The sequence below is a fragment of the Lepidochelys kempii genome, chromosome 12, assembly GCF_965140265.1.
Source record: "Lepidochelys kempii isolate rLepKem1 chromosome 12, rLepKem1.hap2, whole genome shotgun sequence".
Classification (NCBI taxonomy): Eukaryota; Metazoa; Chordata; order Testudines; family Cheloniidae; genus Lepidochelys; species Lepidochelys kempii.
This window is the reverse complement of record NC_133267.1, coordinates 38863580-38878251: the sequence shown is the minus strand read 5'-3', so window position 1 is coordinate 38878251 and position 14672 is coordinate 38863580. Positions and strand designations below refer to the sequence as shown.

The 14672-nt window shown below is 59.6% G+C and overlaps 1 protein-coding gene across 6 annotated transcripts in view; it reads left to right on the top strand.

The window, feature by feature from the left end:
* PIEZO1 (piezo type mechanosensitive ion channel component 1 (Er blood group)) overlaps positions 1 to 14672 on the top strand; it is a 113985-nt gene that overhangs the window by 56356 nt on the left and 42957 nt on the right. For all 6 annotated transcript variants that reach the window (XM_073308187.1, XM_073308188.1, XM_073308186.1 and 3 more), the window contains 3 exons: positions 4846 to 4968; positions 9795 to 9837; positions 10502 to 10664. In XM_073308187.1, coding sequence (XP_073164288.1) covers positions 4846 to 4968; positions 9795 to 9837; positions 10502 to 10664 — 329 coding nt within the window. The remainder of the gene's footprint in view (positions 1 to 4845; positions 4969 to 9794; positions 9838 to 10501; positions 10665 to 14672) is intronic.

Sequence of the window (14672 nt, the reverse complement as noted above, 5' to 3'; positions counted from 1 at the left end):
CCTTGTGGCTCACGATTGGAAAATTCCAGGCTGGCTTGAGCCAGGGCCGCAGCCTGCAGTGAACGGGGGTGGGGAGAAGAGCCATCCCTGGCAGGCCGCAGGAGCCCAGCTGGGTTTCATTTCTGCAGGCCCCAGGCAGAGGAAGGTGCGGTGGGGTGAGGAGGGGAGCCTGGATCCTTGGGCAGCTCCCCTTTGTCAGGGCCAGCTGGGCCCAGGGGTTTCATTTAAGCAAGAGGGGAGGTCCCTGAGACTGCCCACTGGGGGGCATTTGGGGTGGTATCACCCCAGGGATTTGCCCCCCCCCCCACAGGGACCCACCAGCTTGTTTCCCATGGGACCCCAGCTACTGGGTCGTGACTGCTGCACCCGGCAGGGTTGGCACTGGCTTTGCAGAGCTGTGAGGCTCCGTATCCCGCTGCCCGTCACCTTTGCCAGCGGCTGTCCCGGATAGCACACCGGCCGTTTGGGGGCGTTTTCTCCTTCTTTGTGTCCTGGCTCTAACCCATGCCCCATGTCTGACCCTGTGCCTCACTTCCCCATCTGTAGGGGGGGGATGATAGCTCTTCCCAGCATGACCAGTCATGCTGAGTTTAACTCATGAATGTCCATTGAGCCCTGTGAGATCCTGGTGTCAAAGCAGCGAAGCAGTGGGAGGGAGAGAGGGGATTTTTACCTAAACCTTCCTGCTCTTGGCACCCAACCTGCTGTATGGAATCAATGGGGCTGCCCCAGATGGGACAGCATGGGCGGGGCGATGTTCATCGTCCACTTCCAAAGGTCCCTTTGTGCTGAGAGTAGAGAGGAAAAACGCAGCACTGGGGACTCAATCCGTGGGCCCAGCATCTAATCCCCAGCTTCTCTCCCTGCCCCAGCACAAACATACCCCCAGCGTAAAGCCTGGGCATGGACTGCTGGATTTTTGCTTTATTTTGGTGATTCGGTGTCTAATTTATATGTGTGGGACCGCGATGGTGTGTGCAAATTGCGAAATCTCCCTCCACACGCACCTCAGCTGGCCTGGTTTGTGCACATCACTGTGGTCACGGTGCACAGATACAGAAGTGCAATTGCACATGCATTTTAAAACTGAACATATGCACACCGAGCGCTGGCCCCTCTTAGCTCCCTCTCCCGCCCCCGGAGCGCCGGTTCTGTGCTCCGCCTGGAGCTGGGATGTGCTCAGCAGCTGGCACAGTGCATCCCGGTGCATGTAGAAGAGAAGGTGGTGGCTGGCAGGAATGGGAGAATGTCCCCCCCTGTGCCCTGTTCTTTCCAGGCTGTTTGGGGCATCTGGCTCATGCCGCTGGTCTGAAGTATTTGCAGGTCCCCTCTTCAAGGGAAGTCATAGTTGCCCCATGGCTGGGAGAAGACGAGACAGTCCCCGCCGGCATTGCATTGTGACGTGGCCTCCTACAGGAGAGACCCTCGGAAGGGGTGACCCCTAGCACAAGTGTCTGACTGAGTTCCCCCAGGGGAGCCCGAGGTTCCTGCGGGAGGTACGGGGATTCTCCTTCAAGCCATCCTCTCTGCTGGCTTGATCCTGCTATGTGCAGAGCACTCTGCCCCGATCCAGCAGGGCACAACACCCCATTGACATCAAGCACATGTCTAAGCTTTGCTGGGTTGGGTCGGAGCACTCAGCCCCATGCAGGATTGAGTCCTCACGGCTGGTGCTCTGTATGAAGTGGCGTGGCTGTGAGCCACTGAAAAGGATCTGATTGAGAATTACACAATCTTGGTTTGGCTGTTGAATACCCAAAACTCGGGGCCTCGGGGTTTGGCCCCGTCTCTAAGCTGGAGCAGAACCAAAGGGAGGTCCAGTTTCATTTCAGATGTAAACTGATCACTTTGCATAGCCCACATTGCCCGGGCTGGCTGTGGCTGCTGTGCCCCGCACAGGGGTGTGCCCTTCCCAGCCTGCCCGAAAGCTGGTGCTCTCTAGTGGTGTGTGGGGCAGGAGTTGTTTCTCTGAGCTGTTTGCTTTGTGAGAGTGTGTCTGACTCCTCCAGCATTGCAGCTGGACAGGGCTGGCTGCGTGTGTGCAAATGGGACCGATCCTTACGCAGGTAGAGCTGTGCTGGGGGTGCACAAAGGCTGTGAAAGGGTGTACACAGTAAAGTCCTTCGTGGGCCGATGAAGTGGGTGTGGGAACTGTCAGCCGTGTGTGTGTGTGTGTGTGTGAGTGTGAGAGAGAGAGAGACTCGGCCAGTCATATGGTGTCCCATCAGTTAATGTAGGAGCCTGGGGAGGAAGTAGGGATCTGCATGACACCCCCCGAGATCCAGGGTTCATTCCCCTCTTGGTTTCCCAAGGCAGGGGATCCCATCCCCCTCTTGTGTGGATTCAGCCAGTCATAGTGATGGGGGTTGGTGTTGAGACCCTCAGCTCCAGGGGTGACCAATTAGGTCTCAGGCCTCCGGCCGTCACTTGTCTATGGGCAGGGCATGTCCCACGCCCTCCTGACCAGGGGTTAGGCTGCCCAGCTCCTGCCATGCACTGCTACCCCCAGCAAGCCCGTCTGCCTAGCAGCCAGCCTCTGCGCTTCGCTTTCTCTAGTGCCGGCAGTTACCCCCAGCTCTTTCTAAGCTTGTTAACCATAAAGGTTCCTGGACGCAGGCTCGAGGTCCCCCGTGAGCCTTCTGGAGCCCTAGCAGGCCCAAGTCTTTCCAGCCCTTCCCCCTGGGTTGGGCCCCCATGGACAGAAGGCCCAGTCTGGTCGCTGGCACAGAAAGAAGGCCCTGAGTCAGTTCAAGCTCATCTTTTTTACACCAAAAGCCCTTTCTTTGTCTCTGAGTCTTGGGAAAACCCAGCCTGACCAGTCTATGAAACCTCGCTGGGGGGTTCCTCTCCAGGGCTGGCTAGTGTCAGTGACTCACCTTAATCACCCCCCAACCCCAGCTGTTCTGAGTTTCTGGAGGAGCTGTGGTCCCCATCCCCGGGGCAGAGCATAGCCCGTCATGAGCCATTCAGAGATTTGATTCAGTGGTCCCAAAGATACTGCCTGGGGGTGCAATATCAGTGTGCACCGGGCAGACTCCGCTGGGGTTAACGGGCACGTGAGGGCACGATCCCTGCCCACCAAAGGCCTTCAGGGGACAGCATCTAGCCCCCAACTCCTGGGGGAGGCCTGGACGTTGGTGCTGCTCTTGCTGTGGTCTGGGCTACCCTGCGCCAAAGCAGAGGGCCTGGCGGGCTCTGTGACCGCCCCACCCACATCTTCCCGTGGCCTGGCAGACCGCGCCAGTCATGTTCCCCATCTTGCTAGTGAGGAGAAGGGTTAGTTCTCCCCCGTCTGCCTCGCGTGGGAATCTCTGCTCCCAAGGGAATCTCTCCCAGAAGGGACCTTTTGTTTCCCACCACCTCCTTCAGTGGGTCTGTGTTTAAATGAGCCCCCGGGGGCCTTCCTGATTCTGGTCTAAGAGTGTGACTTTGCTAGAGTTGCCTTGGAGGAATCCTTTGCTAATAACTTGAGGCTGCTAGCACCTTTGCAGGGCTGGTGTGGACACTCTTCTGCCTGTTTGTTTCCAGGTAGAAGCACTTGGAATTTACTCTAGGCTGATCCCTATGGGACGTCATAAGCCGTCCCCACCTCCCACTCCCCAACTCCCATCCTGCTTCCAGACATCACACCAGGTCTATCTTTCGCCTCGGTCCTGATAGTCTCACGCTGTCTCTTTCAGCTGTGGGCCCCACTAAGAACAAAGTCCTCCCTGGCATATTCCCCGGATTGCCCTGTCCTGATTGGCTGCAGCTGTTCCTGGAATGGGGGACGGCTGCTTGGGCACCATGGCCCCACCGTGCCATCTGACCGGTGTGTGGATATCTCCCAGGATTGTGACAGCCTCCCTCCCTTCCTCCCACAGATCTGCACTCCTCTCTGCTCCTGGTGATGGAATGGTCCCTGCCGATCCTGCCCCTGCCATTCTGCAGGGAGAAATCCCAGGAGGCCTGGGGCGGGGAGATGCAGGCCCCTCAAGCGTGGGCGTCTGTTGGGAAGGGGGCCCCGGCCCTCTCTGGGTGGGTCCGGCTGGACTCTCCTGGGACATAGCCCTCCTGATGCCAAGGGGCGGAAGGGACGTTCCTCCGATAGCATGCAGGGTGACACATTCCTGGGTCAACCAACCTTGGAAGGTTTGGAGGCTGCTTCTCCCAACCCCTTGGGTGTGAGGACAGACACAGGGACCCAGCTTGCAGAGGACAGGGTGGGGAGTGTGCTCTGACTGTGCCCCCGGGTGGTCAGTGTGAGGAGTGCCATGTGGGTGGGGCTTGAGAGACCCCAGACCAGGTAGGGGCTCTCGATACAGAAGCTGTGTGCGTTTTGCTCCCAGTCTGTGATGCTGTGAAGGGAACGTGCGTCGGGGAGCAGTGCACCAACCGCAGCTGGGGCTGGCTAGGATGCTGGTGTCCGAGCAGGCTGCTGGAATGCAGGAATAACGTAGCCGCCTCCGGCCCAGTCCGACACAGCTAGAGCATGGCGTGCGCTGAGCCCCTCCAGCGGTTGAGCTGATGGAGTTGCTTGCCGGGGGGAGGCCTGCGTTTGCACAGCAGTGGGTCAGGTTCCCTGTACGCAGCTGGCGAAGCGTTTGTGGGAGATGCAATCATTCTCTGGCACTGGAAACATCACCCACATTGTGGGGTGTAGTGGTTAGAGCAGGGGGGACCGGGGTTCTCATCCCAACTCTGCCACTGTCTTGGTGCAGAGCCTTGGGCAAGTCACCCAGCTTCTCTCTCTCCCCGTCTGTGAAACAAGGATGCTGGCCGCAGTGTAAAAAGCATTGGGGCCTTCGGCTGGGAGGTGAGCCAGGAGGAGGATTTAATAACCGGGGGGTTATTTTTGTCTTCTAGGGCACACAGGTCGTCTCCTCCAAGCTCTCCTGGGAACCAGCATCCTCTTTCTCACTGCCCATTTGGTCTTCCAGATATGCCTGTACACTGTGCCGGATCTGGGCCAGCTGCTGGGACAGAACTGTGAGTACCGAGCCCCCATGTGGCTCTGCTGGGGGTTCTTCAGTGCAGCTCAGTGAGCTCCTCCCCTGGCCCCAGTCAGTCGTATTCAGTCCCAGCTCCGTTACTGGGCCCATTTTGCCCATCACTCCTCTCTGCTAGTCAGATCTGGGAACCAGTCTGTTCCCTCTGGGGTTTGGCTGGGGCGCTCTCAGCACCTTTCCCAGACCTGAAGAAGAGCTCGAATGCGTGTCTCTTTCACTGACAGAAGTTGGTCCAAAAGGAGATATTACCTGCCCCACCTTGTGCACTGTAGTTACTTGTGAAATATCCCAGGCAGGAGTTGATATCTGAGCAACCTAGATCACAGCTGCACTGCACAGGCATCCACTCATCATGGACTGACCAAGTGTGCATTTGGTGGGCAGGGTGACTCTTCCCCAGCCTTGGTCAGGAATTGTCAGAGGATTCCCTCTATGATTTTCCAGGACCCATCTCCCACCCCCTTTCCTCCCCATTCTGGGGGCAAATGTAAATATTTGTTGCATCTCAGTGGTAGCTACTGGATTGATTCCAGTTAGCCCCATTTTTATCCCAAGCCTCTGCTCTTCTCCAAATGCCTTGCAAAATGCCCCCGGGCTCCCTCCTGCCGCCCAATGCAAGCTTTCACGAAGAGCTGGCACTTTGTTTTCAGAGGTTTCTTACTTACTTGTCGAACAACATCCCCAGATGGGCGCAGGCTGGCCGAGGGGTGAGCGGGGAAGGTGTGTGCCTCTGCCCTCCAGCCCCTGCAGTTCTGTTTATACTGGATTCTCTCGCAGCCTATGGCAGACGGAGTCTGTTTGGTCTCTGGAGGAGCGGGGGGGGGGGGGGGTGTCTGGCAAGTGCCTTTCCTCTTCTCCGAGCGGAATTGGAGGCAGTAGGAAATTGTTTCCCTTATGGAAAGCCAGGCTTGGCTTCTGCCGCTTGTTCCCGCTGTCTCTCCCCCCATCCCCCGGGAACAGCCTGGCCGGTCAGGGCTGCATATAGTACACACCAGTGAACCACTCCCCGGCAAACCAGGACAACCAGTGGGAGAAATGTCCCCCTACTCCCAAATTTCCTCCTTTCCCAGCGAGGGGCTCCCTGCAGCCAGTGCCCCTGTCTTGCTCCCCGTGGGCCCTCCTTCCCCAGACCCTACAGATCTTCCTCCCCAGTGTGGCAGGGGGCAGAGGAAGGGGAGCAAGATGGGAGAGGGGGGTGTGCAGCCACCTCTGTCCCCAGAAACCACCTTCTCCTGGGCCTTGGCTCTGTGTGTCTCCTTTGGAATCCACCCAGAATATAGGTGTCCGCTGGGCGTCACCTGACAGTGCTTGGCCAATCCGATTGCTCGGCTCCCGGAACTGTCAAGGTGAAGGAGATGTACCTGTGTCACGGGGTTCCCGGGCGATGCTCTGGAACTGCTCCCTACGAAGCCAGGCAGGACTCTGGGGAAGTCTCCTCTCTGGGAGCAGCCTGTCTGCAGGACACACAGCGCACACAGCTTCCACCTTCCTGGGTCTGACCTCGGAGCATTCAGCCTCCTCTGCCCCTCCGTGCGCTTCCCCCCAGTGAGTCCACTCAGGTGGGGCTCCTGGGGAAGCCAGAGGGTCCTGCCCCCCAACTTCACAGTCAGACGTGACTCTCAGCCAGCCAGTAAAACAGAGGTTTATTAGACGACAGGAACATGGTCTAACACAGAGCTTGTAGGTGCAGAGAACAGGACCCCTCAGCCGGGTCCATTTTGGGGGGCAGTGAGCCAGACAACCACATCTGCCCTTCACTCCATGTCCCCAGCCAGCCCCAAACTGAAACTCTCTCCAGCCCCTCCTCCTCTGGGCTTTGTCCCTTTCCCGGGCCAGGAGGTCACCGGATTCCTTTGTTCTCCAACCGTTTAGCTCTCGCCTTGCAGGGGGGAAGGGCCCAGGCCACCAGTTGCCAGGAAACAGGGAGCTGGCCATTCTCTGTGTCCTGACCCCTGCACACACCTGCCCTCTAGTGCTCTGCAACGATCATACACCCTTATCCTACCACCTAGATACTTAAGAACTGCATTGGGGAAACTGAGGCACCCCCACACTATTCAGAGGAAACATTAAGAACAGTCCCGCTTCGTCACAACCTGCTCCCTGGCCTGTTCTGTTCCAGCCCCGGGTTGGGGTGGGGGACTTGGGACAGCTGAGCTGGGTGTTCCCGGCTCCTTGAGCGGTGGTCCCGGCTCATCCTGTTGTATTCATTTTGATGGATAGTATGGGCCGAAGGTGTTCCCGTAACCCCCGTGTCCTACATCAAACTGTGTCAAACAAGGGGAGGGGTCGGTGTACAGAGACCTCCGCCTGCGTCGCCCCGGGGCGGGTGCCCCATTAAACAGCCACCTGACCTTTCGCGAAAGATGCAGCAAAGCGGGAGAGACCGTTCAAGCCTTGGGAATGTGACATCAGAACTACGGCTTTCACGTTTGCCACATCCCTGGCCCTTGAGCTGGCGAGCGTCCTTAGAAGGAGAAAGCCCCTGGTGTGCCAGTCCCTTGGGGGGCGCTCTTAGAGGTCCTGCTGGGCCAGGGAGAAGTTTGCTGAGATGCGCTGGAGATGTCACTGTTGCTGCTGTCGTGGAAGTCTGGCCGGTTAGGTGGCCGGACGGTCAGAGGGCGGCGCGGGGAACGCTGGCACGGAAGGCGTGTACGCGCCGGGCGGTGCCGCACGGGGCTGCGGGGAGGAGGTGCTGTGGAGGAGGGGGGGGTGGGGCTGTAGCACACAATCTCCCCTCTGCCCCTGCCATGGAGCAGCTCCCCACACCTGCTGACCCTTTCGACGAGCTCGCTAGCCAGCTGCAGAGCGGGTGGTGTCTGAGCTCTCAGCAGCTCCACTGGCCCTTGCTCCTGTTCCTGGCACCCTGCCCTTCTCGTTCTTCCGGGCTTGACAGGGAGAAGGGCTTTGCTGGCGGCGTCCCCCCGAGCAGTACCGCATCCACGTGTGCTGGGGACGTTGCTGGAGGCAGCAGCCTGGGGCCAGGGTTGTGGGGGGCTCTTTGCCATTCAAGGAGACCCATCTGTGCCCCCCGCCCCCCCAGTGTTGTCGGATATATCGTGGCCCCATAGTCAGGTGTCCCAGCCAGCCGGGCTCTGCTCCCAGCCAGAGCGCTCTGGAAGGAAGGATGCACTCAGCAGTGCACGGCACGGCGATAGGGATACAGATTCCCTGCATGACAGGGGCACGTTGTGAATGCCTGAGGCAGGATTCAAAGGTCCACGTTAATTCTTGGTGGGTCTCCATTGCCTCTGCGCCAAGTGTGGCCGTGACCCCATGTGCCCTTCCCCATGTGCACTCTGGGGAGTCCGCTCCGGCTGCAGGGCTAAGAATGAGATGGCAATGCTACGGTCCTGACCCACCTGGGGTTACGGCAGCCCCCCCCCGACCCCCCCGAGCAGGGCTGGGAACCCCGGTGTCCGGCTCTAATTCCAACCTGGCAAATTGCATTTTGCTTCCTAAATTCCCCTGCAGTTTCAGCTAGATCGAAGATTATTCTTATCCTCCTCTGACGAAGTGGGACTGTTCTTAATGTTTCCTCTGAATACTGTAGGGGTGCCTCAGTTTCCCCAAGGCATTTCTTAAGTCTCTAGGTGGTGGGATAAGGGAGTTTAATTGTTGCAGAGCAAAGGGCCAGTGTACATAAATGGCCAACACTCTGTCTCCTGGCAACTGATGGCCTGGGCCTTTCCCCCCTGCAAGGTGAGAGCTAAAGGGTTGGAGAACAAAGGAATCCGGTGACCTCCTGGCCCGGGAAAGGGACAAAGCCCAGAGGAGGAGGGGCTGGAGAGAGTTTCAGTTTGGGGCTGGCTGGGGGCATGGAGTGAAGGGCAGACGTGGTTGTCTGGCTCACTGCCCCCCACAATGAACCCGGCTGAGGGGTTCCGTTCTCTGCACCTACAAGCTCTGTGTTATACCATGTTCCTGTCGTCTAATAAACCTTCTGTTTTACTGGCTGGCTGAGAGTCCCGTCTGACTGCGGAGTTGGGGGGCAGGACCCTCTGGCTTCCCCAGGACCCCGCCTGAGCGGACTCGCTGTGGGAAACACATGGGGGGCAGAGGATGCTGAATGCTCCGAGGTCAGACCCAGGAAGGTGGAAGCTGTGTGAGCTGTGTGTCCTACAGACAGGCTGCTCCCAGAGAGGAGACTCCTCCATAGTCCTGACTGGCTTTGTAGGGAGCAGTTCCAGAGCATCGCCCGGGGACTCTGTGACACCTCCCCTCAACGGATATTATGAGGCTGTTAGACAGCCGGCCCGTTCCACCTCGGAGGTGATCGCATTTCAGCGGTGGGCAAAGCGATCCCTGCATGGCTAGTCTGGAAAGAGCTTTCAGCTCTTTGGAAGATGTTGTATAAATGTGAGATCTAGAGGGCTGAACCTGGCATTTCTATGGGCAAAGCGGATTGTACAGTATTCGCTAAGACCGTAATTGGGTGTGCAAACAGCCGGGGGCAGAAATAGCCGTCTGACTGTTCCCTCCCACGTGCCCTTGCAGTAACTTTGCACAGATTCGGTGCGTGCCGTTTTGCACACACGGGTCTGGTGATCTAGGCCTGCACTAGTCACACTGTTCCTTTAGGTGAAACATTCTAGTTTTGAGCCATTTGGCTCGCGAGGGTCAAGCTGGTGAGTTACTGCAGGCGGCCACCTGCTGTGGTATCAGGCGCTGCTGGCCCTGTGCTGGCCCTCAGCTCCCCTGCTCAGACACTGTCCATCTGCTGCTGGGCTCAGCAATGTCTTGGTGTCTGTGTCCGTTCCCAGGGGGGTTGCCAGGCTAACTCCCTCTTTGTTTGCTTCCCTACAGGCAGCACGTGGGAAACGCTCGCCCGTCACATTGGGGTCACCAGGTAAGGGGCAGATCTCTGCATTATGCCGCGTGGAGCTTGGGTGGTGATGGCTTTCTCGCATGTGGCCCCAGGCACGCTCCTCTGGGGCGGGCCCCATATAGGGAGCCAAGCCCCTGCTGTGATTGGGCGTTGGCTGGGTGGTCACGGGGGCCATCGGGGGCTGTGCTCCAGCCCATGAACTGATCGCTGGGGGGAGGCTCAGAAGGCAGGTCCCCACCCCGGGGGAGTGTCTCACAATTGGGCCTTACGCCTACCTCAGCAGCACCGTGTGGTGGGACAGGCCAGGGCCAGAGCCCGCCTGTGTGCCCCAGCATGCCGCCGCAGCGACTCAAGGCATTTGCTGCTGTGCTGGCAGAGGGCGAAGGCAGAGCCGCAGTCTCCTTGTCCCAGCTGGGTTTGCCAGCTTCCCACCCAGCCTGGCGGAGGGACTCGCTCGCCCAAGGCAGGGCCAGAGGGAGCTGTGGGGTGGCCAGCAGGAGCACGTGGCAGGGCGCGTTGCTCCCTGATGGTCTGTTCCCACAACCGTGGCTGAGCCACGTGGGTCCCCCCCCAGCCACTCCCACTGGCCTCTGCCCGTGGGTCTCACACAGCGCGAGGGGCTGGCCTGTCGGCAGGCGAGTGTTTACCTCTCCCTCCCCCCGCCCTCCGACTCGTTCCCTCGCAGGCTGGACCTAAACGACATCCCCAACTCTGTGCGCCTGGTGGCTCCCGACCTGGGGATCCTGCTGGTCTCTGCCACCTGCCTCGGCCTGGGCCACCGCCTGGTGCCCAAGGGCAGTGCAGCGGTGCGTGTCCAGAGGCTGGAGTCGCTCGAGCCCCTCGAACAGGTGAGATGCTGCCCCGGCACTGGGTTCTCCACCAGCTGAGATGGCTGGTCTCTGACGGACAGGCGCCAGGCCCGGGTGTGGTCCCTGCTGGGATGGCCCGTGCCCAGCGGCAGGGGGAAGCTGGTGAACTGCTCTAGCTGTGGGTTAGAGCTGTCAGGCTTTTCCACCCCGGGTTTCTGTTAGCCCCTCCCGTGGGCAGGATTCTTCCCCAGGGCCTTGTCCAGACTGGCTGTCAGTGTCTCGGGTGATGGGATTTCTTCTAGACCAAACACACACACAAACAGCCCTCCACACACACTTTGGGGAGCTGTCCTGTGCAGGGCATGGACTCAGGAATGACCCCCGCACCCCCATTAGAATCTGGACCTCAACAGAACCATTCCACGGCCACAGGGATCTTCCGGGCTCCAGCCATGGCCTTGACTTGTGTCTGCAGCTTCAATCCGTGCGGTGGGGGAAGGACTTCCAGCACAGGCCAGGCCAGGCCAGACCTGCCTCAGGATAATGAGCATTGGGTCCGCAGCTGGTGTGTGTTTCCTTTCCTTGCCAGCCACGGCCCTGCTCTTTCCAGAGCCCCAGCCAAGATAACAGGCTGGATTCCTTGGATACAGGATTGTCCTTCCTGTCCGGAGCAGTTCTGCCCTGTTAAACAGGGGCACCAGAGGTGGCTGCCTGGCACTAGGGCTTGTCTACACTTGAAACGCGGAAACAGAACAGCTGCAGCGGTGCGGGGATCCCCCTCCCCAAGAGGCGGTAGCCAGGTGGATGGAAGTTTTCTTCCACTGACCTAGCACTGTGTACACCGGGGGTTAGGTCAGCTGAACGACACTGCCGTGGGGGGTGGATTTTTCACACCCCTCAGCAACGGGGCGACCTCCCTTTTCAGTGTAGGAGGAAAGTGATCCTTGTGCATACGTGAGGCTTGCTTCTGCCGTGGCTGCGTACATGAGCTCAGAGGGCCTGGCGTGTGCACTAAGATGGAGAGCCCTTGGGATGGGAGGTGTTAGAGAGCATGGAAAATGATGTACTTATTGTACCGTCCTGGCCCTCGTACACGGGGAATCCCATTAGCTGACACTGAGCTCCTGGGAAAGCGGCCCCGAGGAGGAGTTCAAGGGGCTAGGTCTGTCTGGTCCCAGGTTAATCTGCAGCACAGAAGTGTCCCAACCTGTCTGCAGCCAGCCCGCCGCTTAGCACAGGAGCTGGCCAAGCTGAGCTCCCTCCTGAGCATTATTTAGCTTTTCAAATTGCTGCCGCTGGAGCCAGCTGGGAGCCTGGGAAGCTTGGCCTGGCCGAGGAAGCCCCAGAGACCACTTATGGAACAGATGTGCTAATGGGATTAGCCAGGACCAGCGAACCTGGCCCCCTGGGAACCGCATTCCCGGCTGTGGAATCTGGCACTGCTGCCTAATTTACGGGGCAGATCCTTCAGCTTCACACTGGGCCTCGCCCTGTCTCAGCCCCCGGAGCTTGCAGGTGCTCAAGGGCTGACAGCGAGAGATTGGACTGTTCCAGTTTGCACCAGATGCCTGCTGCGTGCCGGCCTTGCATTCATTGGCCTTGCAAACCCTGTCCGCATGAAGGGCTCTTCAGCTCTGGGGCCTGGGAGGGACCCATCCCTGGGACGGGGCAAGATGCAGCCTCCTAATGGGGGACACGTCTTGTACTCGCCAGCCTGCCCTGGATCTCCCCCAAGAGCCGGGGTTGTCTGCCTGCACTGACTCATTGACCCCTTCCCCTCGGGGTCCCCCCTGGTGGCTAGGGCAGGTGTGCTGGTCGCTAACCGCCGGTGCTGTTGGATGCCGTGGCCTGGCCGTGTGCTAATGAAAGGCCTGGGGAAGAGCATGACCAGCCCGTTGGGTTGCCAGAAGGGAGGCAGCCCTGTCCAGTGAACAGGGCCTGGGGCTGTGGGTCCAGAGAGCAGGGTGCTGTTTCTAGCTCCACCGCTGCCTCTGTCATCTGACCTAGGGCAAGTTGTGGTCCATTCCTGTGCCTCAGTTTCCCTCTCTGGAAGAGGAGGCTTGGGCACCCCTTGTTCCCAGTGGATTTGGGAGGGAATCCCCCCCCCGCCATCCTGGGGCATATTTATGGGAATGGGACGTGAGCTGGGGTTAAAGCAGAGGACTAGAAACTGGGGAGCTCTTCCATTCCCAGCTCTGGCATTGCTGTACTGCCATCTTGAGCCAGGCCCTCCCCTGCCTTGTGCCTCAGTTTTCCCATTGGTTTGTAAAGTGCCTCAGGCAGACGGACAGCTCTAGAGAAGGGCAGAGGGTTCTGATTCCCTTGGCCTGACTGACCGGGGTAACCTGGGCCCTTTCCCCACGACTGACGCCCTGGAACTGCAGGGCGAGGGAGCCCCCAAACATGGGTGGGGCTCGGTTCCTCCCATCACCTGCACTCCCGGCTCAGTGCAGTCGTCCTTTGTCCTGCCTGCAAGTCACCCTAGGGCCTGTCTGTGCATGGGAACGGGCGGGCTCTTGGCCCATTCACCGGCGGCCTTTTGCGGCAAACCACATCAAGGGCCCCAGCTGACTTGCCCTTTCAAGGCACCACAAAGACTCTCCTGAGGGAGGAGACCAGCACCCGAGGCTAATCCTGGCACAATTGTCCACAAGCTGCTCCAAGCCTGACTCACCCAAGCCCCCTCAGCATGGCTCTGGGTATGAGGGGCCCCAAGGCAGGTGTGGGAGAACCCCACAGAGAGTGTGGAGCACAGGGCCAGGCCCCCCACCCATCCTGGTCCTCCCTGGCCTGTGTCCAGTGAGCCTGGGTCATGGATTCATAGCAGCCAGATGCTTCTGCCACGGACACAGAGTGCCCTGGTGTGATGGCAGAGAACCTGGCCCGTTGTGTTTCCCGGAAAAGTGGGGGGCGAATGGAAGGATGAGGCCAGTCGGTCCCATCCCGGACTGGTGCTTCCCTGCAATAGCCCCGGCTGGAGCCTTTGTTAGCTGGTCAGACAGCTCCCATGTAACAGCCACCGGCTGCAGGAGTGAGTCTGCGTCGAGCCTGGGAGGCCGCTGGGGAGAGAGCATGTGAAGTCGGGCGTCGCAGCCTCCTGCACTGCTGATCTGATCCAACCCCTACTGGTCTTAGAGACGGAGGCCAGCCCTCCCCGCTGGGCCCTGCCGCCAGCCCCCAGTCCCTGAGCTAGCACCCAGCCACGAGCTGCAAGGCAAGGCTGTCCCCAGCTCCAGGCTCCCGGCATCTCGGAAACCTTGTTTCAGCAGCTGCTGGGCCCCTCTGCCGATGGAGCCAGCCCAGCGCGCCTGGCTCAGTGCTGCGTTCGCACAGCCCAAACTGCCCGCGTCCACCCCCGGGCAGATCCAAGCAATGGCATGACCGCAGTGCCGATAAACCCCTGGCCTCGAGCGACACGTGATCTCCACAGTGGGGAGAGCCAGCCAAGCGGTTTCCTCCCAGCCCTGACCCCACGCTCCCTCTGCTCCACAGAGGAAGTTTCAGGGCGTCTGCCCAGATAACCGGAGACTTAGCACTGCCAGCGCACACTGGGTTCGGTTCTACTCCAAAATCCCACGGACGCTTTGGCCTCCTGCGTCTGCACATCCTCCAGTATCCGGACCCCGCAGAGTTCTGTCCAGCCTGTCAGCTGACACGCAGCCCGAGATCGGGCTGCTGCAGCTACGAGCCCAGATATGTAGCCCTCTGGCAGCACCGTTTGCGGAGGATCTCAAAGCACTTCACAGATCTTCGCACGGCCCCTGTGAGAGAGAAATCCCTTCTTCCACTGGTGAAATGCAGCCACTTCCGAGCTGGAATGGAGACGTCGCGCAGCAGCTAAGGACAGGACGTGCAGGGAGTGCTGTGTCCCGCTGAGCACGTGTGGGGCTTTCTGGGCGGCAGAGTGGAATTACCACAGCACGAGTCTGGCCAACATGCAGGGCCAGAGCTCCCCCGTTTCTGCTCCAGGAGGGCAGGACTCTCTGACGGCCGTAACACCTTGGCGTCTCCGTTCCTTTGCAAGTCACCGGCTTCCCGGCTCCCACC